The 27,534-nt window shown below is 41.0% G+C and overlaps 1 protein-coding gene across 4 annotated transcripts in view; it reads right to left on the bottom strand.

Moving 5' to 3' along the window:
- LOC127650743 (low-density lipoprotein receptor class A domain-containing protein 4-like) overlaps positions 1-27,534 on the bottom strand; it is a 138,036-nt gene that overhangs the window by 22,261 nt on the left and 88,241 nt on the right. The window contains exon 1 of one of the 4 annotated variants that reach the window (XM_052136357.1): positions 17,060-17,439. The exons of the other annotated variants lie outside the window; for them this stretch is intronic. Coding sequence (XP_051992317.1) covers positions 17,060-17,168 — 109 coding nt within the window. The 5' untranslated portion in view covers positions 17,169-17,439. Of the gene's footprint in view, positions 1-17,059; positions 17,440-27,534 lie in introns of those variants that run through there. 4 annotated transcript variants of the gene reach the window in all.

Here is a 27,534-nt window from a genome sequence, read left to right as displayed (position 1 = left end):
GTCTAGTTCTATTCCAAGGAAGGAAATTGCCTGACTGGGCTGTAGTGAGCTCTTGGTCCAATTGACTGCAAGGCCCAAACTGTTCAGATGACTGAGGAGAACTGTCCTGTGAGACAGAAGCTCCGTATGTGACTGTGCCAAAATCAGCCAATCGTCCAAATAGTTCAGAATTCGCAAGCCCTGACTCCGCAGGGGTGCGAGCGCCGCATCCATGCACTTCGTGAAAGTACGGGGTGCTAAAGACAGGCCGAACGGAAGGACGGTGTATTGATAAACCTGGCCGTCGAAGGCGAATCTCAAGAATGGCCTGTGACGGGGATTTATCTGAATCTGAAAGTAGGCATCTTTCAGATCGAGAGAAATAAACCTGTCCCCCTGGCGCACATGCGCAAGGAGTTTCCTGATTGTAAGCATTTTGAACGGTTTTTTTGCGAGCACCTTGTTCAAAACCCTGAGATCTAATATTGGTCTGAGGCCGCCGTCTATCTTGGGGACAAGAAAATAACGGCTGTAAAACCCCGACTCGCTCAGAGAAGGTGGCACTCTCTCTATGGCCCTTTTGCACAGAAGGTTTGCTATTTCTGAACGAAGCATCCAGGCTGCTTCCGTGTTCTCAGTAGTTTCGAGCCGCGCTCTGAAGCGGGGAGGGCGGCGATCGAACTGTAGCAAATAGCCCTGTTTTATTGTGCTTAACACCCATTCGGATATCCCTGGGATAGCTTTCCACGCTTTGAAGCGTAACGCTATAGGGTGAATGGCCAAGTCGCCCTGATTGCCGCACACAGCGAGCTGAACAGAATGTGTGAGCGCGCTTACTGTGCTTATGCATGACTGCTCGCAGACAGCAGGGACAGGCTGTTCTGTGAGTGACTTCCCGATTGAGGTGAATGGGGAAAGAGTCACATCTGTGAAGTGATGCGCGAGCATAGTCACGGGCATGTGACTTACATACAGAGAGGTGTTTGCTGGCCGTGTGACAGAGCGGGCAGAGAAGGGGCGCGCGCACGGATTCGTGGGCGCGTTTATTGACTCTAACACTCGAGCTGGCTGTACCTGCTTTATGTGTATGGGCTCTGATAGGGACACGGGATGTGTAATGCTTGTGTGTAGGGGTGAACACTGGATTGTGGGCACATTTTCTACACATAAGGCATGTTTGCTTTTCACAAAATTTCTTTTGTTCGCTGTGAAAACGGCATTTGAGTGCAGGCAAGCGGGCAGTATCACCGGCTTGTTGGCTGCTGAATCCACCACTGCAGTAGCCTGAGAGAAGGGGACTGACAGGGGGCGAAGCTTTGACGGTGGTCCGGCCACGGCGGGACTGAGCCGTCGTTTCCTTAACAAAGCTAGGAGGACTTCGGTTGCTCAGGTTTCAGCGCAATCTTAGGCCGAGGCCCGCAGGGGGGCGGCGGTCTGCGGCGGCTGTCTGAGCGCGTTCTAGGGCGGCCGCCCTGTCGACGCTGAGAAGTCTGGCTTTGCTGGGCTGGGCGCTGTGAAGAGGCTCGTGCAGGAGGCTGGTCACGTGGGTGGCCTGCAGAGGAGCTAGCGCGACGAGGCAGGAAGAGATTCATGGCTTGGGTGGCTTTCTGGACTTCCGAAAAACGGTCAACAATGCCACTCACCGCGGAACCGAAGAGACCGGACGGAGAGAGCGGCGCGTTGAGGAACGTGGAGCGCTCAGCTTCTCCCATATCGGCTAGTGTTAGCCATAGGTGTCTCTCGGTCACAGTCAGCGCGGCCATGCACTTCCCTAGGGCTTGAGCTGCAGCTTTGGTGGCGCGAAGGGCGAGATCCGTCGCGCTCCTTAGATCTGAAACAGCCTCTGGGTGCCTGCCTTTCTCATCCCACTCTCGAAGAAGGTCTGCTTGGAGGATCTGTAAAATGGCCATGGAATGCAGAGCAGATGCGGCTTGGCCGGCGGTGTCATAGGTGCGGCCAACACAGGCGGAAGTAGTTCTGCAGGCCTTAGACGGGAGCACTGGCTTAGACCGCCATCTCGCGGAGGGCGGGCAAAGGTGTGCTGCTACCGAATCCTCGACCGGGGGAATGGAAGAGTAGCCCCTCTCGGTGGCGCCGTCCACCAGAGCAAGAGAGGTGGAGACGTGGGATCGGTTCCTGGCCAAGAGAGGCGCGTTCCACGATTTAGAGAGCTCGGCGTGGAGTTCCGGCAGGAAGGACGCGGCCCGGGCCGCGGGCGCCGCGCGGCGACAGCTCTGAAGAAAGCAGCCGTCAAGTCTGTTGGGAGCCTGCTCAGAGGGCGGTGACCACTCGAGCCCGAGGCGGTCGACGGCCTGTGTGAGGAGGCGCGTTAGTTCTTCCTCAACTCCGGCGCGGGTCCTGCTGGATTCCTGGGCCGAGGAGGAGGCGTGGGAGCCTGACCACTCCTCGTTGTCCGAAGCCATGATGGAACAGCAGCCCTTATCCTCCGCCTCGTCATCCGAGATGGCAACAGTGCGGCCGCTCGGCGGCAACTGCGCGTCCCGGGAGGGCGGGGAGGGTGAAAGCGAGGCTCGAGGGAGAGGCTCCGGCGAGGTAGTCGCTTCTAACACCGGTTCCGGCAGCCTTTGGGAGCGGCGCTTCTTTCTGCGCGGCGAAACGAAAGGCGGCGCGGCGGCTTCGGTTTTGAGTGCTTCGAGTCGAGCCCGCAGGGTCGACATCGGAAGCTCCTCGCAGAGGTCGCATCCGCCGTCAGCGAGGGCGAGCTCTGCATGTTCCAGTCCCAGGCAGAGAGCGCAGATGAGGTGGCGGTCTCCGGCGCTGAGAGGGGCGCGGCATGAGGCGCAGGTGGTGCGAGGCATCTTAAAAAAGACGCTCGTTGCTCTTTTTGTGAAGTTCGCTGAGGAACTTGCTTGCTCTAAAAAGGATACGTTGCCGGATGGCGTAGCTCGCAGGATGGCTGAAGGTGGCGAAGACGGCCGGCTTCTTCGAGCGCTGTCCAAGCTTGCTAGATGCCCCTCGAACGGCGACGCGGCTTCTGCAGTTCAGAGATGCGAAGAGCTTCGCTGAATAGATGAAAATCAGGGTTCCAGCCTACGAACTTACGCTTATATGCACTCTAGCCACGCCTATTTTGGCGGGCTTTGATGCAGTGACGGCGCGGGCGCCTGTCATTGGACGCAAGTTCACTCAAGTTCGTCTATAGGCTGCAGCAGTTGCCGCAGAGCAACCTATGAGCTCGCTAGCTAGCCCGCTCAAGGTATGCAGTTGCTGCACTGCGTTGACAATGGATACAAAATTAAGGATAATTTTTTGGCTTCAATATCTCAGAAAAGATTAATCTTTCCCGTAGCGTAAGCTAGCTTACGCAATACGAGAGAACCTCTCGTAAGAGAACTGTACACATTAACAACTACTAATTTGTTGCACATTAAGTGTTTCAATTTTGCACATTAAAAGTGAATATTTAATTGACGGAAGATGCAAAATGGGCACAAACTAAATCAGTGCTCATTCCATTTACTCTTAGAACCAGTGGTAGACTGATATATTTACGAAGATGATTAATAGGGCCATTTGGACATTTTGAGACAACCTGCATCAGCGGCATCAGCTTTCTCAATGGCTAATTCACATTTCTCATTCAAATCAAATATTTTTGTAATATTTGTGCAAAATAAGTTGACATATAACAGGTCTGTGAACGTATATTTGAATCAACAAAATTGTGTCCATATGTTTGAGTAGTTTTAGATGAACTACTGAATGTCACACTGCACTAAAATTCTTTATTTTATTTCTAAAAGTTTATGTGTCATATGCCATCATAAAAATATATATGTCATAATGATATTGGCCATCGACTAGGACTGGGTAAATATACTGATTTTCCGATTAATCACAATCTTCATTTGAAAGATCTCGAAGTCAATTCTTTAAATTCCAAGATCGATCTTGTACCTTAAAGGAATAGTTCACCCAGAAAACAATAATTCTCACATAATTTGCTCACCTTTTGTCTTTTCAAACTCTTATGACTTTCTTCTGTGAAACACATCGAAAGATATTTTGATACTTTTTCATGTCTTTGTTTCTAACCCAAACCCTAGTGTATCGCTTCAAAAGACATGGATTAAACCACTTGAGTCAGATAGATTACCTTAACGCTGCCTTTAAGTCTTTTTTTAAAGCATGAAAGTGTTGAACACCATTGACTTACATTATATGGCTATGTTCATATAATTTCTCCATCACATAACCTAGTTTCTGTTCTGCAGAAGAAAGTAAGGCATTCAAGTTTGAGATGAAATAAGGGTGAATAAATGATGAGAGAATTGTCATTTTTGGGTGAACTATTCCTTTCAAGTTTACTGCTGTTTGGTTCAGTTGATTAGGCTGTTATATCGGTTAAATAAAAAGCTATTGAACTGCATGGTTTAGGCCCTGTTGTTAATTGTTTTATTTCTTTACAAATTTGAAGGACAGCTGGGAGAGAATCTCTTTCATATGTAAGCAAAATGGAAATTATAACTGAAATATACCCAAATTAATCAGAATCTAATCAAATCATATCGAAATTGGAGTCAAATTAAATCGAGAGCATGTGAATTAGAATCTAATCAAATCAGGAAGTCTTAATACCCAACCCTACCATCAACCACCCTGCTCTGTAGATATCGGTATCGGCTACAGAAAAACCTACATTGGTTGGCCACAAGTTACCAATTTATGATGTCCCTTAATAAAATATATTACAAAATCCATCAATCAAATCAAATATAAAACTTACATTATGCTAATAACAACACACATTTTTTTCTGTGGTTTTCTGTGGTGTGTTGCTGCCTATAGTAAATGACCTCTCTCAAAAAGAAAAAGAAAACAAACAAACGGGCTGATATCGGACACAAGTCTGGTCCTCCAATTACACAAAAGCCAAACACAAGTGACTGACAAGCACTTTTAAACTCTATCCATTATCAGTGCACCCCCATCAGACAGCATGAATACATTCATGGGGTCGGTCCATATATATGACTCTGCCAGACCCATATGAACACACAAACCCCCCTTCCCTGCAGGGCTTGCAAAACCCCCGCACAACTACCAATCTCCACCGAGACTCCTCTGGAGAGTCCCAGAGGGTGTGTGTGGGGGCCAGACACAAAGGAGGGGACCATGGCCAATGTCAAGGCTGGCTGAGTGCTACAGGGTGAGGCTCAGCTGCTGCTGTCAGAGGGCAAAGCTCTTCACTGGCAGAGGGTGACACCCCTGCGCAAGTACTCCAGGAACTGGCCCCCTTTCCGCCCTTCTAAAGACACCCAGAATACTGTGGTGAAATGACCCAGCTCTAACAAACAAAGAGAAGTTGGGTTCTAGGCTATCCAGTTATGAGTGTTGGGGAGTAATTAAATGGGTAGTTCACCCAAAAAAAATAAAAAATTCTGCCATCATTTACTCATTTACCCATATAACTTTATTTTCTTCAATGGAACACAAGATACATTTTTTTGAAGTGAAATGGGGACTGAGGCTGTGTGAGGGCAAGTAAATAAACAACATTTTTGGGTACAAGTTGTGATGCAACTAACTTTTACATTTTCAGTAGTGTAGCAGTAGTTTTAACTTTTCCCATTTTGGTCTTATAGAATCACTTTACTATATACACTGACAAGCTTGTCCGAGTGCATGCAAATTGCACGGTATCTCGATTGATAGAGCATTGCACTTGCGATGCAAAGGACCAGGGTACAAGTCCTGAAGAGCACATGAGTCAACACATAAGCCTAAGCACCACAAAATGAGGTGTTTGCTTTTCTCTTTAGGTTTAGGGTTAGGATTTGTTGATTTAAAAGTCAATAATCATTAACCTTAAAAACCACATCTGTTTGGGAGAACATTTACTTCAACATTTCACCTCACAACTGCCACGATACGTTTAATGAACCATGTAATATTATTTAAAAAAATGTCCCTACAGTCTTGTAATTTTCATGAGATCAGGCTGGAGTGCAGAACAAAATCCCCCACTAAATAACTGCTGTTAACATCACATTATAAATGCACCCCTAGCTCTACAAACCAGTGAGCTGAGGCAATAATGAAACACACTCCCTTAAACTTTCCTCACGCTTTTATGTGCCATAGATAAGTCAGATTAATTTTAGTTTTTTGGATGGTTCATGTACAGGACCCAATTACAAAAAACAATACACCCAATCCACTTACTTCTTTTTTAATTAAATGCTACTGTTACTGCGTTTGACTCTAATTTAGTTAAATAAATTAAAAGTGTATTCCAGCTTTTTAGTTGTATTTAGTATAACTGTGTCTTAGTCTAATGCTGTCATCTTAATTGAGATTGTCCATTCATTGTTCAATCAAGTTTTGTGCCAAAACCCCTCTCTGATTAAATTATAAATGACATCATCTTATAAATTATTAGTTTGATCATTCCAACTAACCCGACACAGCAACATTGGCACTTTAGTTTCCCTTAATAATAAAGTTTGTTATGAATTGAATCTGTCCATTTGATCCTTTTATTAAAAAAAGTCCACTGGAAAACAGCAGAAGACTTTGCCCAAATTGTAAACATGTCCACTGATTTTATAGCATGCATACATGTACTTGTATCAAAGATTTATACCTGTAAAAAAATTTGACACGATCCACAAGAAAAAAAAAAGAAAAAAAATGTTTGTTGTAATGTATCATGTGCCATAATTTAATCTAGGGCTGCCCCTGACAAAAGATTTACCTAGTCAACTAGTAGTTCTTAGTTTAAGCCATTAGTCGACTGGTTGTCACACGTTTATGATATTAATTTAATTACTAGAATAGATATACTGTATTTTGGGGGTCATCAGAAAGATGTCATCAGAGTTCCAGGGCTGAGAATGAATGTTATAAGTAACATTGCTAACACTGTTCAAAATTACAGAGAAACACTAAAGCGTAATAATGAGCCTTTAAAATATACATTTTACAAGCACAAGCACAAAGCAAGCTGCAGCAACACCGTCAAAAGGGTAATGATTCTGAATGTGTCAGAAAAACCAGCAAGAGACTGTCTGAACATTTTGTTAATTTATAGAGAGCACATTAATGAGCAAACAGATGATGATCTCGGGGATCAACAATGGTCAGAGTGAGCGCCAATAGCGGATGCCTTTGACCATGTCAAATTACAAATAATTTGCCCATAGACACACAGACAGATGTTTGAAGAAACACATTTTATTATATTATTAAGAACAGATGACAGAAAAGCCGTCTATGCGCATGTACGACACGCTGTTTGTTCGGAGGCGTGCAGTCTCGTGGAGCACACGCATCACATTTTTTTCCCCTAATTTTTACTTTAAAGCGAGAATCTTGTAGCTTGAGTCGCTTACCCAACACTGCAAGTTACAGTAGAACGTTTTTATGTAGTGGTCCAAGCGACGCATATCATCAGCAGATTCCTTATCTAGTGGAGTAGCTCTTCAGGATATTTAATGATCGAACAGACATGGAATGGTGCCTTTTAGTGCATTTCATTTTAGTAGTGTTGTAAAAGACAAATCTACTTACCCCTCAGCAGGCAAACCCTCCCCCTTTTGCGCCTTAAAACCCATCTGACATGACACCCAGCGCACACACCCGCTACTCAAAGCTGGAGCAGGCCATACAAAGATTAGCGGGAGGGGTTGACAGCTGACCTCCGGTCCGACCTCATCACACTCGCTTGCAGATGCACACACCAACGTCCCCTGAACTTATGCATTAGGTAAATTAGATTATTAGATGGAGCTGTGTAATGGCCGTGGTGGGCCTGTAAAGTATGGTTTTGATTACCCTGCCCGGGGTTACGGGGGCATGTGTGTGACCATGAGCCTACCCTGAAGCCATGCAGGAGAGGAAGATTGCAGTACAACATGCATCTTGTATTGGATAGAGTGAAAGATCCAACAGGGTTGTTTGAGTGACACCTCTCTAAGCAGGCAATTACTGACCGTCCTGTGTGTTCGCACACTTGATATAATAGTTTTGAAGCCTTATTTCACCATGTAAATTTCAAGACTGGAGCTTTGGAGCAAAACACATGGTAACACAGTATAGATTTAAAATATGGGCAATAGCAACAATATGTATCAGTTTGGCCAATCTGTTACGTTCGATACATGATGGATGTTCAACTAAACAAAGAGACCTTGCTTGGGTTAAGAGATATGCCATGTAAATATTATGCATTTTTAAAATAGTATTTTGAATAATTAGTACTTGAACGATAATGTTGTTTCATTGCAATGAACAAAAACATCTACCATAATTTCCGGACTATTGAGTGGACCTGAATATAAGCCGCACCCACTGATTTTTAAATAAAATATTATTTAAAGGAAACACGGCTTGTAACAAAAATAAATAGGCTTTAACAAAACACGGTGTGGCAGCGGGGGCGTGATCAAGCGCCCGTCCGGGAGAGAAAAGCGGTAAGGGCGCTTACACTTGAGCTAAATTATGTCTAACACCGGTGTCTAATTTCAGTAAGCATGGGGAGAGCGGCACAAAAAGGCAGCAGCCACAGAGCTGAGAGAGTGACACACGTCAGTCTAGTGTTGGCGCATAGAAGAATTGAGAAACTTTATAAAATTGATTGTAAACATTGCTGTGGCCATTAAAAGCCTTACCTGGAACATCAAGTGCCCTGCTGAAAACTGTCACACTGGTGCCCGCGTGACAGTTTTCCCAAGAAGGACACGTGAAGCAGGGCACTTGAAATTAGACACCGGTGTTAGACATAATTTAGCGCAGGTGTAAGCGCCCTTACAGCTTTTCTCTCCCGGACGGGCGCTTGACCACGCCCCCGCTGCCACACACGGCTTGTAATAAAACATTTGCAGTAAACAGTAGCCTACCAAGAAAGTCATTGGTCACTATCTTCCTCCTCTTGTGCACATGAAACCACTGAAGTCATCTCCTTCGGTGTCGGAGTTGAATAGCCTCAGATTTAGTTGTCATTTTGCACTGAGTCAATTCCTCACGCTGCTGTTTCCAACGTTTTATCATCGACTCATTAAGACCAAGCTCCCGTGCAGCAGCCAGATCAATCGCCTTCAACTTGAAAGCAGCATCATATGCGTTTCTCCATGTCTTTGCCATGGTGAGGGTGACAAAATTACTACCGTAATCAGAATGATGGGAAGTTTGAGCGCGCTTGATTTAATCTAAACAGTAAACAAAAAAAGTTGTTTTGACCTTAACCCGTTCGGCAATTTCATTGGTCTAATGAAAGCTTCACGCCGCCAAAAAACTGAGCACGTCACAGAATGTTTTTTTTAATAATTTGTTTTATAAAATTTGAAAGCGGGAAAAATCCATATATTAGCCGCGTCATTGTATAAGCCGCGAGGTTCAAAGCGTGGGAAAAAAGTTGCGGTTTATAGTCCGGAAATTACGGTAGGTTACTGTTGTAACCTCTGTTCCCCGATAGAGGGAACGAGATGTTGTGTCGAGTGAAGCGACACTAGGGGACTTTCTTGAAGGCCTCGGTTACCTCTGAACTTGAGAAAAGGCAAATGAGAATTTGGCAGACAGAATTTGCATGTCCCTTCCCCGGACATACGGGTATAAAGGGAGGGAATCATGCCTCTGTTCATTCAGGATTTGCACTAAGGAGTCGAAAATAAGGTTCGGCCATAGCAGTGGCTCGGTTCAGCATTGTGGCCAGGGGGAAACAACATCTCGTTCCCTCCATCAGGGAACGGAGGTTACAACAGTAACCTAGACATTCCCCGTCTGTCGATCACTTAGAAGTTGTGTCGAGTGACGTGACACTAGGGGTCTCTATTCAATCACGCCATGCACTGAACCGTGTACATGCACTGCTGATGCAGGTGTGGGCAGGCAGTGGCGTGCCAAAGCAACAGGCTACGTCAGACCATGCGTCCAAGATCTGTGCGAGGGCCATTAAGGGGACGATCACTTTTGACATACCTGAACCACTGGGCAAAGTCATCAACACACCGTTGATGACTTAGTGGATTACACTAACCCTGAGTGAGCATAGGCCGAGCTGGGAGACAGGGGCGTTGAGAAAGCGAGCTTTATATACTTCCCGCATCTCAACCAGGTTCAGCGATAGATGACGCTCCCGGACCACGAGGGTGGCCATCGCCTGCCCGAGTGTCCGCACTGTGACCTTTGTGGCCCTGAGGGCGAGGTCGGTTGCAGAGCGCAATTCCTGCAACATGTCGCTGTCAGGACTACCCAAGTGCAGATCTTTGAGTCCCTTGGCCTGGTGAACTTGCAGGAGGGCCATGTCATGCAGGGCGGAGGCGGCCTGTCCAGTGGAGCTGTAGGCTTTGGCAGTCAGTGATGACGTCATCCTACAGGCCTTGGAGGGGAGCACCGGCCAATCCCGCCAGGTGGCGGCGTTTTCGGGACACAGTTGGATCGCAACCGCTCTGTCCACCTGGGGGACCTCAGAGTACCTGTGGGCCGCCCTGCTGTCGAGGGTTGTGAGAGCGGATGAGCGAGGAGGACAGTTGCGGGCAGTGAAAGGTCACCCCCCATTCACATCCCTATTGGAGTTGGGCACAGTGGAGACAGCCTCCCCACCCTTTCCCATTTTCCTGCCTCTTAATTTCCAATGTGATATAATTATCAAGCTTCCCAAGGAGGACATTTTCCTTTAAATTTCCTCATCTAGACCCTCTTGAAACATCTGAAAATAAAGTGTTGAATTGGAGGCAAGCTCAAATTTTATACCTGTATTGTATCCATGTATTTTATCTATTTGAAATTCTGTTTGATAATTGGTTGGTCTCTTTGGGAATAAAAGTTGTAACTTTTCATTACTGACAAGTAGTATGATATATTATGATTTCGCTTTCTTGTATTAAGTACAATGCAATGTCACGAGACCATGTGGTAAATTGCGTGTTATCCATTGACAAGGCTTTCTGTAGACTTCAGGGAACTAATACTTTTTTATCAATTGGCCAAGAGGGCATGTTTTTCAGCTGACCCCGATAATGTCAAAATGGCCAAATATTGGCCAATTAATTGGGCCTAGTTGATATGTTTTGGTCTATAACTAGATATAACCATAATTACTGAGCTGTAGAGGGCAAAAGCTTTAGTTTAAGGTTGAAATACTATGCTCCAAACAATTAACACACACAATGTACATAAAAAAATCAGAAAACAGCTCTAACTGTAATAACACTTAAATCAAAGAGTTAAAAAAACAAATAAAATATCACCCTCCCACGCTAAACTTTTAATACCAGAGTTATACAGCACACATCTGTAATAAATAGTTAACACAAACAGAATCTCTGCCCTCTTACAATACACACTCAATGTCCTGTCTCGGTCCTCACCTTCTCGTCTGGGCCAAGCCTTGGCCCGCCAGTGGAAAATCAAAAAGGTGCCAAATTGATGCTGAGATCAGATATTGACGAGGATGGTGTTTTTGTCCCCTGCATATTCATTACAAATGAGCTGCTGTGCATTGAGCAGCCAAATGCCAGTCCAATACCATGTTTCTCCATTCTGATGCTTGGATTTGGCTGCTGCCCCATTGAAAATGGATTACACTAACCCTGAGTGAGCAGCCATTTGTGTGCTAGAGGAAGACTGCAGAAAGAATAACGCAATGGTTGGCTATTTCTCCTTGCGTGCAGCACAGCTAGCTACTGTATGCCAGCGCTCAACAGTGCCATTCCACACGAAGCTCTATTAATAGCTGGCTTCTGTTTTCACTTGAAATAGCTGTATATGGCAAGGCCTTTGTTAGATAAGATAAGCAGTCTTTGGCTCTCAAAACCTCAAAGAGATGCGGACTGCGCCTAAAACAGCAAACAGAACAATGCAAAAATGGGGCTAGTCCTGGAAAAGACAACAGGATAGGAGACTCATGAAACTGCTTGCTAGGCACACATTTGAGGTGAGGCAATGCTTAAAGCAATAGTCCACACCAAAAATTAAAAGACATGCAAGTCTTTTGTGTCCCACGACAGAATGACATACCGTTTTGGAACATCCATAAAGTAAATGACGATATAAAATGATCATTATTTGGGTCAACACTCCTTTAAGTTAATATAGCACTGATTATTATATCAAAGTTCGGCGAGGTGGGCCCTGAATGGTGTGTCCTTAGTAAGTGTGTGTGTGTGCGTGTGTGTGTGTCAAAGGCTTCACCAGTTTCCCAGCCTTGCTGTAGTAGCCCTGAATGCAGTCAGCACTGCAGTAGAATCTGAGTGCCAAGTCACCAGGCATTCCCTGTCTGAAAGGCACGTCCCAAATGCCACAGCACAAACACGCAAACCCAAAAATGCACTCACATGCTAATGTGCTGCTAACACAGACGTGCACATATAACGATAATATCCTTAGAATGGATGTACAAAACGAAACATTTTCATTCTCATTAACTTCATTATGTTCACTTGACCCCGATCAAACACCTTTCAGAGGGATGTATACAGATGCTAAGAATAGCACTTCAATATGGTAACTAATGGATTTTCAATAAATAAACAGGCTAAATAACTATAACATCTTATTGCACAAAGCTCAAAGTAAGAAAAGTAAGACATAAGATACAGAGTGATAAATATACAGAGCAGCACAAAACCACTTATGTGCATCTTGAACGCAGAATGATTACAAGAGTGCATCAGGTCGATCCTCGCTGCACATTCAAAAGTGCAGAACTGCAAGATTGCGGCTACACAACATCTAGCTCACGTCATCCTTAAGTTTAAACCTTTTTACTGCAACTACTTATTTTAAGCAGTGTCAGACAGAATCAGTAATCTCTCCATAACACCTCACAAATACGGGAACATTACTGAAAGCAGAGGATTTAACATCTGACAGTGATTGTCTTGAAATGTATTGTTGATGATGCTCCCCTTTGATGCCTGAAACAGCAGCGGATCATAAAAAAGGACAAAACTTTAAGTATTAAAGAGATTACACTTCATGAAGAGGATTTTACTGTGCTAACTGTTATTCACTGTTAAGCACAGCGAGCAATCATGCAAAAACTCTCTCCGAATTAATATGAGAATTGCACCTGCCATTAAAACCACCATCACTAAAAATATTATTGTTAGTAGTTGCTCTCACTAATTAACTAGACAATTGTTGGATGACTAGTCAACCACCACGGCACATCACTCATCCTTAGTATTTAGGCACAGGAACAAATAACAAACATACATATTCACGCAAATACTACTCAGTAAGCACGAGTCGGCAAATTAATCTGAGAACAGTAAGAAAAATCCAGTAACACATCTGATTCAAATGTATTGAACAAACTAAGGATAATGTGCTGTGGATTGTCTGGGTGGATTTTGCAAACCTGTCAATTCATATTTCATTCTAAAATCAAAAGAAGAAAATAATCAATTATATTTTGTTTAAAGAAAACAATATGGTCTATTATAGGATTGTGTGGTCATATGTCAGTCTGCGGGAGAGCGGTAAGGCTCGTCACCTGGGTTGACTCTCATCGATGTGATATTTTTTGGCTGATATTGAAATTATGAGGAAAAAAACCCTCACAACTACTATAGGCCGATACAGATATTTTGCCACTTACTCAGCATTACTAAATGATCAGATGCCAAATTTAGTTTGTGTTATTGTTCTAAAAATAAATAATTTTCAGTGAACATGGATTGGAGCTGTTGAAAACATTAAATTAAATTAAATTAAATGAAAAATTAAAACAAGATAAAAAATATAAAAAGATAAAAATTATTAAAAAGTATGATATCATGATGATTGATGTGGGGGAAAAATTATATTACGCTTCTGTTTTTGCAATTTATAAAAACGAAATAAAACACAATAAACGTATGTAAGCCATTTGTTTTCATATCAGCTTTTTCTTGCTTATGTTTATTTGAATCTTGTCAATAATTTGACAATAAATATCGGTGGCCAATACATCTGTGCATATACACTACCGTTCAAAAGTTTAGGGTCACTAACTCATTCTTTCTTTATTTTTATTTTTTTCAAGAATAATAGTAAAGTCATCACAACTATGGAATTATAGAAATATGGGAATTATGTTGTGACTAAAAAAATCCTAAATAAATCAAAACTTATATTTTAGCATCTTCAAAGTAGTCACCCGTTTCCTAGATTTTGCAGACGTGAACTCTTGACATTTTCTCAACTAACTTCTTGAGGAATCACCCTGGAACACTTTTTAAACAGTATTGAAGGAGTTCCCATATATGTTGGGCACTTATTGGCTGCTTTTCTTAATTATTCGGTCGAAGACATCCATATATAAAAAAAAAAAAAAAAATTTTAAGTTAAAGTTTTGTAGTTTATTAAATAAAATAATATGTTGGCACAAATACTTTTTTGTCTACAAAACTAATTTCAAACATTTAAGAATACATCTTCAGATCAAAAGATTTTTATGATCATGAGAAACATTTGTCAAGTGACCCCAAACTTTTTGACAGTAGTGTGTGTGTGTATGTATAATATATATATATATATATATATACAGGGTTGTGAGGGTTAATTTTGAAATGTATTCCACTACAGATTACAGAATACATGCTGTAAAATGTAATTTGTAAAGTATTCCGTTAGGTTACTCAAGGTTAGTAACGTATTCTAAATACTTTGGATTACTTCTTCAGCACTGGCGGATTTTTTGCATGTAAAATGGCTAGAAATAGCATTTTAGCTTAGCATAAAGCTGACAATTTACACAAGGTTTATTTCTATTTCTTGTGCTTCAAACTTCAAACGTACTTCTCTTTCTGCTCGTATGAATGTTACACATCATAAGAAAGTGTTTCACCGCTGTTCAAATGCACTTTGGATCGGATCATTTATATGCATAAATGTTTTCCATCTGAAAGGACTAAATAATAAATTAAACAAATGAAAATAAAATACAAAGTAATCTCTTCAGTAATAAAAATACTTTTTGAATGTAACTGTATTCTAATTACCAATGATTTAAATTGTAACTGTAGTGGAATACAGTTACTTATATTTTGTATTTTTAAATGCGTATTCCCATTACATGTATTCCGTTACTCCCCAACCCTGTATAAATATATATATATATATATATATATATATAGTCACAACATTAAATCCACCTGTCTAATATTGTGTAGGTTCCCCTTGTGTTGCCAAAACAGTGCCAACCCGCATCTTAGAAAAGCATTCTGAGATGATATTCTTCTCACCACAGTTGTACAGAGTGGTTATCTGAGTTACTGTAGACTTTGTCAGTTCAAACCAGTCTGGACATTCTCTGTTGACCTCTCTCATCAAGACATTTCCATCCACAGAACTGCTGCTCACTGGATGTTTTTTGTTTTTAGCACAATTCTGAGTAAATTCTAGAGACTGTTGTGTGTGAAAATCCCAGGAGATCAGCAGTTACAGAAATACTCAAACCAGCCAGTCTTGCACCAACAATCATACCACGGTCCAAATCAATGAGATCACATTTTTTTCCATTGGCTGATTAGATAATCACATGGATGATTGTTTATGCCAGATGAGCTGGTTTAAGTATTTATGTAATTTTATTAAATTTCCTTTTTTCATTGAACAGTGATTATTAGACATCATGGTTGTATTTATTGCACTGCCTTTAATTAATGCTGATTTAAATAATAATTAAAAAATGCACACAAATAGGATTTAAAAAATAATAAAGAATATTTACACAAAATCTTAAAATATGCAAAAAGTCTTAAACATCTTAAAAAATGCTTAATTGTAATGAAAATAATAAATGGTTATGTGACAATAATGTCCAACATTTGACATATAATGACAACAGCTTAATAGTCCTTTAATACTTCAATTTCTTCATGCATTATTTTAGTTTTGTGGTGAAATGTGACCTGGACATGTTTTCATGAGATTCCCCCATTTACAAAATCTAGTTTCTTTTGCATCTCAGTTTCCTGTTGAAATACACAACATCTTTCCTCTCTTTTCCACAATTCTACCAAGAGTAGTCATCATCATCATCATAGCCAAGGGACATTACACATGCGTCATACATCTAACAGAACACAAACTAATTCAAGTTCATGAGCAGATGAAAAGTTTCTGGGCTACGACATCACGGCTGTCTACCAGGGGCCTATAAGAAGAGGGCCAATTCTGTTAAATGAAGCGTTTTCTTTAATTCATCCCATTTGAGGCAGAAATAGCCAGTGCTGAATTTAACGGGCCCGTTTGTCCTCTGTGGATTCAGACATCACAGAATCTCAGCCGAACTTGAGTTAGACTGTCTGGACTGAAGTGGGGGAAGGGTTGACCGACTGCCCGCTTCAGACCGCAGTGGACCAATTCCTAGTAATAACACCAGCAGCATAGAGATCTTTGCTAGCACTTTACAATACAGTGTCCATGTAATATATTACCAATTGTAGGAACATTACATATTACGTGCATGTAGTTCACATGTAACAAGAATACATGTTACATGGAATAAGTGGGTCTAGTCAAGTATAAAGGTGTATGTGTGTGGAAACACATTAGAAGTGATAGAGTTAAAGGAATATGTGCGTAGCCCCCACAGAAACACAAGCCATTTTCAATAACTGATGCACTGAGTTCTGTTCATAACACTCCCAGACGCCCGAGTCATCATCAGCACACACTTGTATTAATATTTCAATCGCTGAGACTGTTCAAAAACGTGATTCAGACATACACGTCGCATTTTGGGGGGGCTGAATGAATAGTTTAATACGCCACAGCCAAATTCGATTGATGTGCCAGTGAAATACTGACCGTTATAGTCAAATAATAGAGTAATTCAACCTCACAATTAAAAAAAAAAAAAAAAAAACCTTCAGATGAATCGCTGAATTGCGCCGGTTTGAAATGTGCGCGCAGCTCGCGCTCATACTAATAAAGCGTAAAGATTTCAAAACTGCTACAGTTCCATTTGATACATTTCGGATACGGAGCGAGTGTAATCGAACGTTTGAATCTGAAACTGCAACATTCTAACCAGGGTCCGTAGAAAACTGTCGCACATTCAAACGTTCCATTTGATTCGAAATATTTCGCATTCGCGTGCCATTCACATCAAGCCCGCCCTACTTACATATATCCATTCCCTGTGGCTGGGATAGGGTGCAGTTGCAGGAGCATAGGTCATTGGAGTTGGCGTTGTTGTTTCTGGAGCTGCTGTCCGGGACCGTGATGTTTCGCATGGGGGCTCGGGGAAGAAACGGGACGGGGGGCAAGAGAGCCGCCGTCCGCGGCCCTCAGATGAACTGAGGAACACCTCCACAGCAGGAGTCCGCTGTCAGTGTCGGCCTCTCGGTTCACTCGCGTCTCATGCCATGCCCGCTCGCCTCCCGACGCATTTACTGCTGCTCGGCTACGGTAAATATGTTCCCCGCATCCTGACAGTCTATTCCTATCGCGTTCATTCAGAAGAATGGCTTTCTGTGACGGTCTCAGGATCAGACTCCACCTCCTCCGCCTCCTGCGACTCCCTCCTCCTCCTCCGAGTGGGGAGCAGCTCCAGACAGACAGGAGCGGCGGGGCGCTGACAATGGCGGTGGTGGTGAGAGAGAGAGAGAGAGAGAGAGAGAGAGAGAGAGAGAGAGAGAGAGAGAGAGAGAGAGGCTGCTCTACACTCACTGGGACTGTGTGTGTATAGAATTACACACACACACACACACACACACACACACTCTCATTAGTGCCAGCCACCACCAACCAAGGCAGGCAATGAAGAGGCTTTAACCTTGGGCTGACCCCACAGTCTAGCAGATATTCAGCAGATGTGTCAGACAACCCCCTTCTTACCCAAACTGTCTGGGGTCTATAAATATATCCGGGATACTTTGGTGTGGGGGAATGTCCAGCTGAGTGGGCAAACTGAAGTAAACTGAGTTTTTGAAACACTGTGGCACCAAAATGTATTTGGAACACTTACAATTATTTGGACAGTTAAAGTCACACTGTGTAAGTGAATGAACGCCATTCCATTTTATAAGAAAATATCAAAGCAAGTGGCATTTATCTTCAAGAAATATAGACTTTAAGCAAATCATTTCAACAATATATGTTTGTTAGGCTTATAAAATAATATTAATATTTTTTTATTTTGAATTTTCTTAGAAATAGTGTCATTAGTGGCCAATAGTGAATTGTGACCAGTGTTGCTGTAAAGTTTTTAGGACTTGATTTAAAGGGATAGTTCAGCCAACAATGTCAATTCTCACAACATTGACTCATACACCCTCATGCCATCCCAGATGTGTTTGACTTTATTTCTTCTGCAGAACAAACACAAAGATTTTCAGAAGAATATCTCCGCTCAGTAAAACAAATAAATGAACAAAATAAAAAGACCTTTGAAGCTCCAAAAAGCAAATAAAGGCATCATAAACGTAATCCATAAAACTCCAGTGGTTTAATCAATGTCTTCAGAGGCAACATGATAAGTGTGGGTGTGAAACAGATATATTTTAAAGTCCTTTTTTACTATAAATCTCCACTTTCACTTTTAAACTGTGAAATAATGTGAAAGTGGAGATTTATAGTAAAAAAGGACTTAAAATGTATCCGTTTCACACCCACACTTATCATGTTGCCTCTGAAGATATTGATTAAACCACCAACATTGTAAGGAGCTGAAACATTCTTCTAAAAATCCTTTTTTGTGTTCTGCATAAGAAAGAAAGTCACACATCTGGGATGGAATGAGAGTGAATAAATGATGAGAGAATTTAAATTTTTGTCCTTTTTTCAGATTTGAACAAATAAAACTAAATACCGCATGTCCTACCAACACAAACCCACACAATTTCAAAATAAATAATGCATCACAGATTCTTTTATTAAAAATAGTTCAAAATGAAGACAAAAGGTATTTGGACACTTTCTGATTGTCAAATGTTAGTGGAACATTTGAACCCAAATTCTCATCACTTTAATGCATATATATATATATATATATATATATATATATTACTTTAGAGTATTTTGTTTGTTTATTTATTTATTTGCTAATTCCTATTATTACTTAATGATGATTCCCTTTTCTGTAATACATTAAAGAAAAAATACTGTGATCCAATTTTTTTTCAAAAATCATTTAAACATTTTGGGTTTGAAATGTGACCTGGACATGTTCTTGAGAGATTCACGCTAAACAAAACTGGCCACTATTGACACTTTTTATAAGAGAAGACAAAACAAAGCAATGTTTATGTCTCAAAAACAAAGGCCATGTGGCTTAATTCAATTGTGGCTTAATTCAATTGCGTTTACTCCATTAAACTGCTGTGGGTTAAAGAACTAATATTTTTGCCTTAAGAGGTCAAATTAGCCTTGTTATGTCTGCAGTTGAACTGGAGACGCAGACTTCACTTTAGCGCCCTCTGGTGATGTCTGGCGACACAGCGCCACTGTTGTGCTTTAAATGTCCAGAAGGATGACCTGTGTTGGTGGTCTACTATCTCTATGACCTCTCACTGATGGTGTAATGATTTGAAGTTTTCCAGACCGAGTTGCGGTAACATATGCAGTGGGTACGGAAAGTATTCAGACCCCCTTACATTTTTCACTCTTTGTTATATTGCAGCCATTTGCTAAAATCATTTAAGTTATTTTTTTTCCCTCATTATTGTACACACAGCACCCCATATTGACAGAAAAACACAGAATTGTTGACATTTTTGCACATTTATTAAAAAAGAAAAACTGAAATATCACATGGCCCTAAGTATTCAGACCCTTTGCTGTGACACTCATATATTTAACTCAGGTGCTGTCCATTTCTTCTGATCATCCTTGAGATGGTTCTACACCTTCACTTGAGTCCAGCTGTGTTTGATTATACTGATTGGACTTGATTAGGAAAGCCACACACCTGTCTATATAAGACCTTACAGCTCACAGTGCATGTCAGAGCAAATGAGAATCATGAGGTCAAAGGAACTGCCTGAAGAGCTCAGAGACAGAATTGTGGCAAGGCACAGATCTGGCCAAGGTTAAAAAAAAAATTCTGCTGCCCTTAAGGTTCATAAGAGCACAGTGGCCTCCATAGTCCTTAAATGGAAGACGTTTGGGACTGACCAGAACCCTTCCTAGAGCTGGCCGTCCGCCAAACTGAGCTATCGGGGAGAAGAGCCTTGGTGAGAGAGGTAAAGAAGAACCCAAAGATCACTGTGGCTGAGCTCCAGAGATGCAGTCGGGAGATGGGAGAAAGTTGTAGTAAGTCAACCATCACTGCAGCCATCCACCAGTCGGGCTTTATGGCAGAGTGGCCCGACGGAAGCCTCTCCTCAGTGCAAGACACATGAAAGCCCGCATGGAGTTTGCTAAAAAACACCTGAAGGACTCCAAGATGGTGATAAATAAGATTCTCTGGTCTGATGAGACCAAGATAGAACTTTTGGCCTTAATTCTAAGCGGTATGTGTGGAGAAAACCAGGCACTGCTCATCACCTGTCCAATACAGTCTCAACAGTGAAGCATGGTGGTGGCAGCATCATGCTGTGGGGGTGTTTTTCAGCTGCAGGGACAGGGCTGACTGGTTGCAATCGAGGGAAAGATGAATGCGGCCAAGTACAGGGATATCCTGGACTGAAAACCTTCTCCAGAGTGCTCTGGACCTCAGACTGGGCCGAAGGTTCACCTTCCAACAAGACAATGACCCTAAGCACACCGCTAAAATAACGAAGGAGTGGCTTCACAACAACTCCGTCACTGTTCTTGAATGGCCCAGCCAGAGCCCTGACTTAAACCCAATTGAGCATCTCTGGAGAGACCTGAAAATGGCTGTCCACCAACGTTTACCATCCAACCTGACAGAACTGGAGAGGATCTGCAAGGAGGAATGGCAGAGGACACCCAAATCCAGATGTGAAAAACTTGTTGCATCTTTCCCAAAAAGACTCATGGCTGTATTAGATCAAAAGGGTGCTTCTACTAAATACTGAACAAAGGGTCTGAATACTTAGGACCATGTGATATTTCAGTTTTTCTTTTTTAATAAATGTGCAAAAATGTCAACAATTCTGTGTTTTTCTGTCAATATGGGGTGCTGTGTGTACAATAATGAGGAAAAAAAATGAACTTAAATGATTTCAGCAAATGGCTGCAATATAACAGAGTGAAAAATTTAAGGGAGTCTGAATACTTTCCGTACCCACGGCATGTGTGAGTATATTTACAATGATAAGATGAAATCTGAATTGAGACTAGTTTCCCTTACAAGCAGGTCACAGTAAGTTCAGACAGATGAGCACAGTTTATGACAACCTCTTTTTGGAGTATTGGAATAATTGAACTTTGTGTCCTAAAACATGGTACACTTTACACTGTAATGTAAACAAAGGCCACTAAGACAAAGATGGACAGCAAAATAAAACTAGATTTTATAAATGTTCTAAAGAAAATGTGAGTGGTGCTAGAGCGTTGTGGGTGGTGGCCAGGGCATGGCTATGCAGTTGCTAAGGTGTTCGTTTGTTCGTTCATTCATTCATTCTTTCTTTCTTTCCATCCAATAAAAAAAGGTAGTAATTGGTTTACTATACTGCAATGTATTAATGCAGATACAGTTAACACTTGTCAAAATGTATTAGTTACAGTTGTAATATATTTTTTTGCAGCAAAAATTTTGATTGGAAGAACAAATAATGGTTATTTTGATCTAAGGGACGTTAGATCTACAGCTCTGCCTGTTCTAAATCAGACAGAGAGAAAAAGTAGTGTGACCACACACTTGGTCAAAACTGTGAATTTAAATGCACAATCCAGTAATAACAATATCTACAGACCGTAGAGGGTTTGGCACACCAGAGAACATTTATTATTTAATTTGTAATCATTTCACATTAATGTGGAAAAACTATATTACAAACGTGGTGGTGACAGTAAAAGTAGCACTTACTGTATATTGAGGGGAAAACCATTCAAAACTATCTGGAACCTGCAGATTTTGACCTCTGAGATATCGGTATGGTATCCATCAAAGCCGCACGATTGACTGACTTAATGAAATCGCAAATTTGTCGAAAAGACAGAACGTTTAGTGTTTTTTCATGGTGTGTGAGCACATAACAGAACGTGTACATTAATTTCATCCCACAATCAGAAATTGCAAGCAATTGTATGGCTCGCAAATAATTTAGTAAATACTCCTGATTTACATGAACTATCAGAAAGAACCAGTTCATTTAAGTGATTTTGTTTTCCCAGCTCTACGGTAAATTTATTAAGTAAATTGCTATGATAAATGCACAGTGCATTCAGAAAATATTCAGACCCCTTAATTTTTTTCACATTTTGTTATATTGCAGCTTTATGCTAAAATGCTTTAAATTATCTTCTTTTTTTTCACATCAATCTACACTCAATGCAAAAAACTGATTTTTGATCAAAATTATTCAAAAGAAAAAAACTGAAATATCATATTGACATAAGTGAAATTTAGCTCAGGTGCATCCCATTTCTCTTGAGAGGATCTGAAAAGAAGATTGACAGAAAATCCCGAAATCCAGGTGTGCAAAGCTTGTCGCATCATTCCCAAAAAGACTTGAAACTCTAATCACTGCCAAAGGTGCTTCAACTAAGTACTGAGTTAAGGGTCTGAATACTTATGTCAATGTGATATTTCAGTTTTTTCTTTCTAATACATTTGCAAAGATTTCCAAAAATGTCCTTTGTCATTATGGGGTATGGAGTGTAGATTCATGTGCATTTTTTTTTTAAAGCATTTTAGCATAAGGCAGCAACATAACAAAATGTGAAAAAAATGAAGGAGGTCTGAATACTTTCTGAATGCACAGTAGCATTTCATGAAAATACAGCGCTTCTTAATGGAACATTTTTAGTTTGTTACTGGAAAAGCTACACTACTGTGATAATAGTTACTATCACGCTACTGAAAAATGTAGTTAAGGTAGTAGCATCGTTTCTTTTAGTTAAATACTCCCCAAAACGGTTAGCGATGTCCTCGTGATCAGATTGCCCAAAACACATCTACAGCAGCTAAAAAGAAAATGAAACGCAAGCTGCAGTCATTTGCACATGATTTCATAGTTACCGAACATTAATCAAGCCTTCTTACAATATCAGCTCACACCACATACTCGTCAGTATCTGTAGGGATGACTCATACTGTCTGTTCCCAGAGGCCAAGCACCTAACGGCTAAGAAACAGACACATCCGTCTGGCTCTGTTACAGCACCTGTGATTGCTCAGATGGAAGTCTAAATCACAGTGCCGTCAGAGATCACATCAGCACAGATCAACATCTCACAATTAGAACATCCGCCACACCGTGTCTGTTGTGTTCGTATAAAGTACATGTGCCTCATTTTCAGGGAAACAGGCAGGAACTTCTTGTTTAGACTGATATATTGTACAATCTGTCTGGACAATATGATGAGAATAAGAAAAATGAATGTAGCTGAAGGAAAATTGCTTACACGCACACAAACACAACCTTGTACACATCATCTTGTGAGGACCTTTCATTGACATCAAGTGGGGAATTCACGAAGAATGAATTGTGGCCGCTGATGGTGTGGTTTATTTGTACTGCATTGTTTTAGAGCCTGATTCATTAAAATATTTATGCAAATCAGGTAATGAACTATCTCAAGTCATTTTGACATTTTCGATCATGTACAGGAAGGATGCGTCAATGTACACACATGTCAGATGGATGCTTTTGGAGCATCTCACTTTGGTTGTTTGGCAGCAGTTTCAGGTCGCTGTGTCAAGTTAAACATAGTTTGAAACTTAGAAAAACATGTCTCGAGGTTCCTGTATTTGGAATTGTGCTCTGTCCAGCCGTGTTTGAAGAACGCATCCTCATCGTATGCTGTTGCTAGTGTCAAGTAAGCCTGTGTGTGGTTTGTTCTGTACAGCTGTGTGTTTTCTATACAGCTGGAGTTTCACTCACTGCCCCTTGCTGAAAACACCTGGTACTTCCAGCTTGAAATGCACCGATGGTTGAGATATTCCTTAATAGGGTTAATGATTAATTGCACACTTTTTTAGCATGTCATTTTTTTATACAATTAATCGCACTAAATCAATAGTCCTAGAAACAATCATTACTTAATACTGTTGGTGGGACAGAAATTTTGATTGTAATATCTACACACATTTCCTGCTAATTTCTATGTCATTTTCTGAAAAAATAAATAAATAAAATCCCATGCAAGTCTATTATTTTGCTACCCACTATTTCAGATAAATCTGCCCCTAAATGGCACGTGAAAACAAAACTAACTGTGGTTAGTGGTTGTGGTTAGACTGTCCTGTCTAACCGAGTGGTTCTTAGACCGAAAGTTGAAAAAGTACACACCAACACACACATTGAACAACTTCTACACATGAATAGGAAACAGTATTGATTAGGGCTGACTAATGACCACTGACTAATGTAATCCTTGTTAAAGCAAAACTATGTAAGATTTTATAAAGTACACCAACAATCAGTCTTCAAAACAATGTATTTGCCATGCCCTGTTTCACTATGGTAAGCCAATAATAATGATTTATATTTTAGAGCTGTCAGGACGGATTTGGCAGGAAATTACATCCGTCATTCATCCATGCGTGTTTCATCATGTCCGTAAATAAAGAAAAGAAGGTCCGGAGCTACTACAGCATATGTATGTGCGCGGTGATAGGTGTGGTAGTAGTTTGAAGCTGAAAGCTTGTAGCCACAACAAATGAGCAACAGTCTGGGGAATCACCTGTTTTCAAAATAAAGAAACCGAGAACCGAGGAGAGTCTGCAAGCAAAAAGGGATGTGAAAGAGCCCGTAATAATAAAACACGAATCAACATCGGCTTGGCTTTTTCAGAGGTGGCGACAATACCGAGATCTGAAAGGATTTAAAACCAACAAAGAGATGGAGTATTTCTTGATCTACAGAGAAGATATTTTATTGGACGATAGTTAGCCAGGTAGCTCTCTTAGTGCGGAAGTTCATTAGATCGTGTTAGCAACACTAATGGGTCATTTTATTATGGATTGTAATACTGCAGTGCTTTCATTGTAATTTTCGATGAAGGACAATGAGAAAAAATAAACTTCATGCTGGTCGCTGCAGAGCTCTTTTGCTGCGCTTCGTTTGCCGCAGTTCTCTGATTGGTGGATTTGCCCCCTCAGGATCATGGGTAGTGTGGTTCTTCACCAAGAATTCCACTATTAAACATCTATCCATCCATCTTCACTTGTCATATAGGGTCATGGGTAGTGGTGGAGCCTATTCCAGCTGTCTTGGGCCAAAGACAGGGAAACACCAGTCCATCACAGGGCAACACACACCGACACAGTCTCACTCACACCTACAAGCAATTTAGCATCTCCAATTAACTTAACCTGCATGTCTTTTTGGACTTTCGGGGAAATCGGAGCATCCAGAGGAAACCACATGTGTCACAATATATATATATATATATATATATATATATATATATATATATATATATATATATATGTTTTGAAATTGTAATGCACTAAAGAATCGCAACATGATCGTATCGCAACCAAGATATGGATATAATATCATCAGGTCCCTGCTGATTCCCACTCCTAGTGCTTGTGTTTAGAGAGATATTGATAGGCTGTAAAGTCTTGGGCGGGGAGCAGTCGTGCCCCTGGGAGCTAATGCAGTCTCTCACTGCTGGTGTGATGAAGTGTTTACATGAAGGGATCACCCTGAGGGGGCGGTTTTCATTAACCACACTAACAGACTTAGACTATTGACTTCTCACGCTACACTAAACCACTCACTCTCATGCACACACACACTTTCTACAACTTCTGTTGAGGAGCTGCTCTTGAACTTAGACTGTTGCTGTTGAGCTTTGGCTCCACTTGGAGCTTCATAGCACCTAATTTAATTCTTTTACAAACTGTAGAGAAGAACTCAACTGTAGCTCAGGGGAGTCTTTAATGCATGAGTGTTAAGAATAAAAAGAACAAGATTTTTACACGTTCTGAAGAAAATGAAATGGGAGTGGTTGTCGAATAGTTTGCTTGGCAGTTGCAAGGATGTTCTGAGTGGTTGCAAGGCCGTAACGAGCCCACCCCAAGTTATATATTCTGGTTCTGGTCCCTCATTCATTGCAAGTCTGTGGGATTTTTTTTCACCCATTTAATCTTTGGCAACGTAAAATTTTACTGGTATTGGTACTATATACAGTACAGGTGAATATAGTGCAAGTGCGGCATTACCATTTTCATTCTCCTTTTCCCCTAAGATCCCACCAAAAAAAAAACAAACAGATTCAGAACAAGACAAAATCTGATAAAACTTGCTACAACAGCAGAGGCTAAACAGACAGGGAAACTAAAGATCTCAACTCTGCAACTAAAGTCTGATGTGTACAGCAGAATCACAGGAGATCACACACACAGACGCATATAACATTTGGTGGCTGAAACATCCCTTAAACTTGGAGAATACAGAAAATAAACACCACAAACAAGAGTTCTTTTTAGAAGAACACACAGTCTTTCGTCTCTGTAGGTTCCACCTGATTTTTCTTGCTCGGTGTAGGACACTTGTGGTAAGTTAAACCACACACAATCCACCAATGGGAAACACATGCCCAGGTCTGACTGTCTCGTCTGGCTTTTAGCAACTTCCACAAGTACATGATTCAGGCCTCAGACCAGGACACACACTCGGAGCGAGTTTGTTTCCTCTCTGTTTTGGTGAATTGAATCCCTTGATTTAAACTGATTGGAATGTTTGAGAGGAACAATTCTAGAACACATCACATAAATAAACACATTTGATAAACTACAATACATACAATGCAAGTAAATGGGATCCAAACTTTGAAGCTCCAAATAAAAAGCACATAAAGGTAGCATGAATGTAATCCATAGGACTCCAGTGTTTTAATCCATGGCTTCTGAAGCGATCCAATCGGCTTTGGGCGAGAAAAGAACAAAATATAACTATGACTATAATATACATTTTTCACTATAATTATTGACCTCTGCTGATCATTTCAAGCTCGATTACACTTCCTAGTGACCTGTGCGTGTCATGCACTATGAAGTGTAATCAAGCTTGAAATCATGATCATTCCTTGAGACTACAATGACAAGATATATGGAGAAAAATGTAGAATCCAGTTACTGTGAGTTAAAAACATAAAATAATAATAAATCTTACCAATTTAATGTGAGCCTGACAGGAGGCTATTCAGAATTCAGTTCATGTGAGTTAATCTTGTAGTGTGCTTTTTGTTTTAGTGTTTTGTTTATAAATGTGACCAGTTAGTCTTAAACATTATATATATATATATATATATATATATATATATATATATATATATATATATATATATATATATATATAAAGACATGGAGAATAAGGTTATTATCTAAATTTCTTTCAAAGTTGTGTAATTAATTACAAGGTAGCATAAAAATGCAGAACCACCAAGCGGTCAGTATCGCCAGATGTTGCTCTAAATAATCAATTACACTCAAATCATATAAGCACATATGTATATTATTTTACGTCTTGTGGCTATACTTCTGAAACAATGTGCATTTTAGCATTTACTGAATGG

Source organism: Xyrauchen texanus, chromosome 10, assembly GCF_025860055.1.
Source record: "Xyrauchen texanus isolate HMW12.3.18 chromosome 10, RBS_HiC_50CHRs, whole genome shotgun sequence".
NCBI lineage: Eukaryota > Metazoa > Chordata > Actinopteri > Cypriniformes > Catostomidae > Xyrauchen > Xyrauchen texanus.
This window is presented reverse-complemented; position numbering and strand designations above follow the sequence as displayed.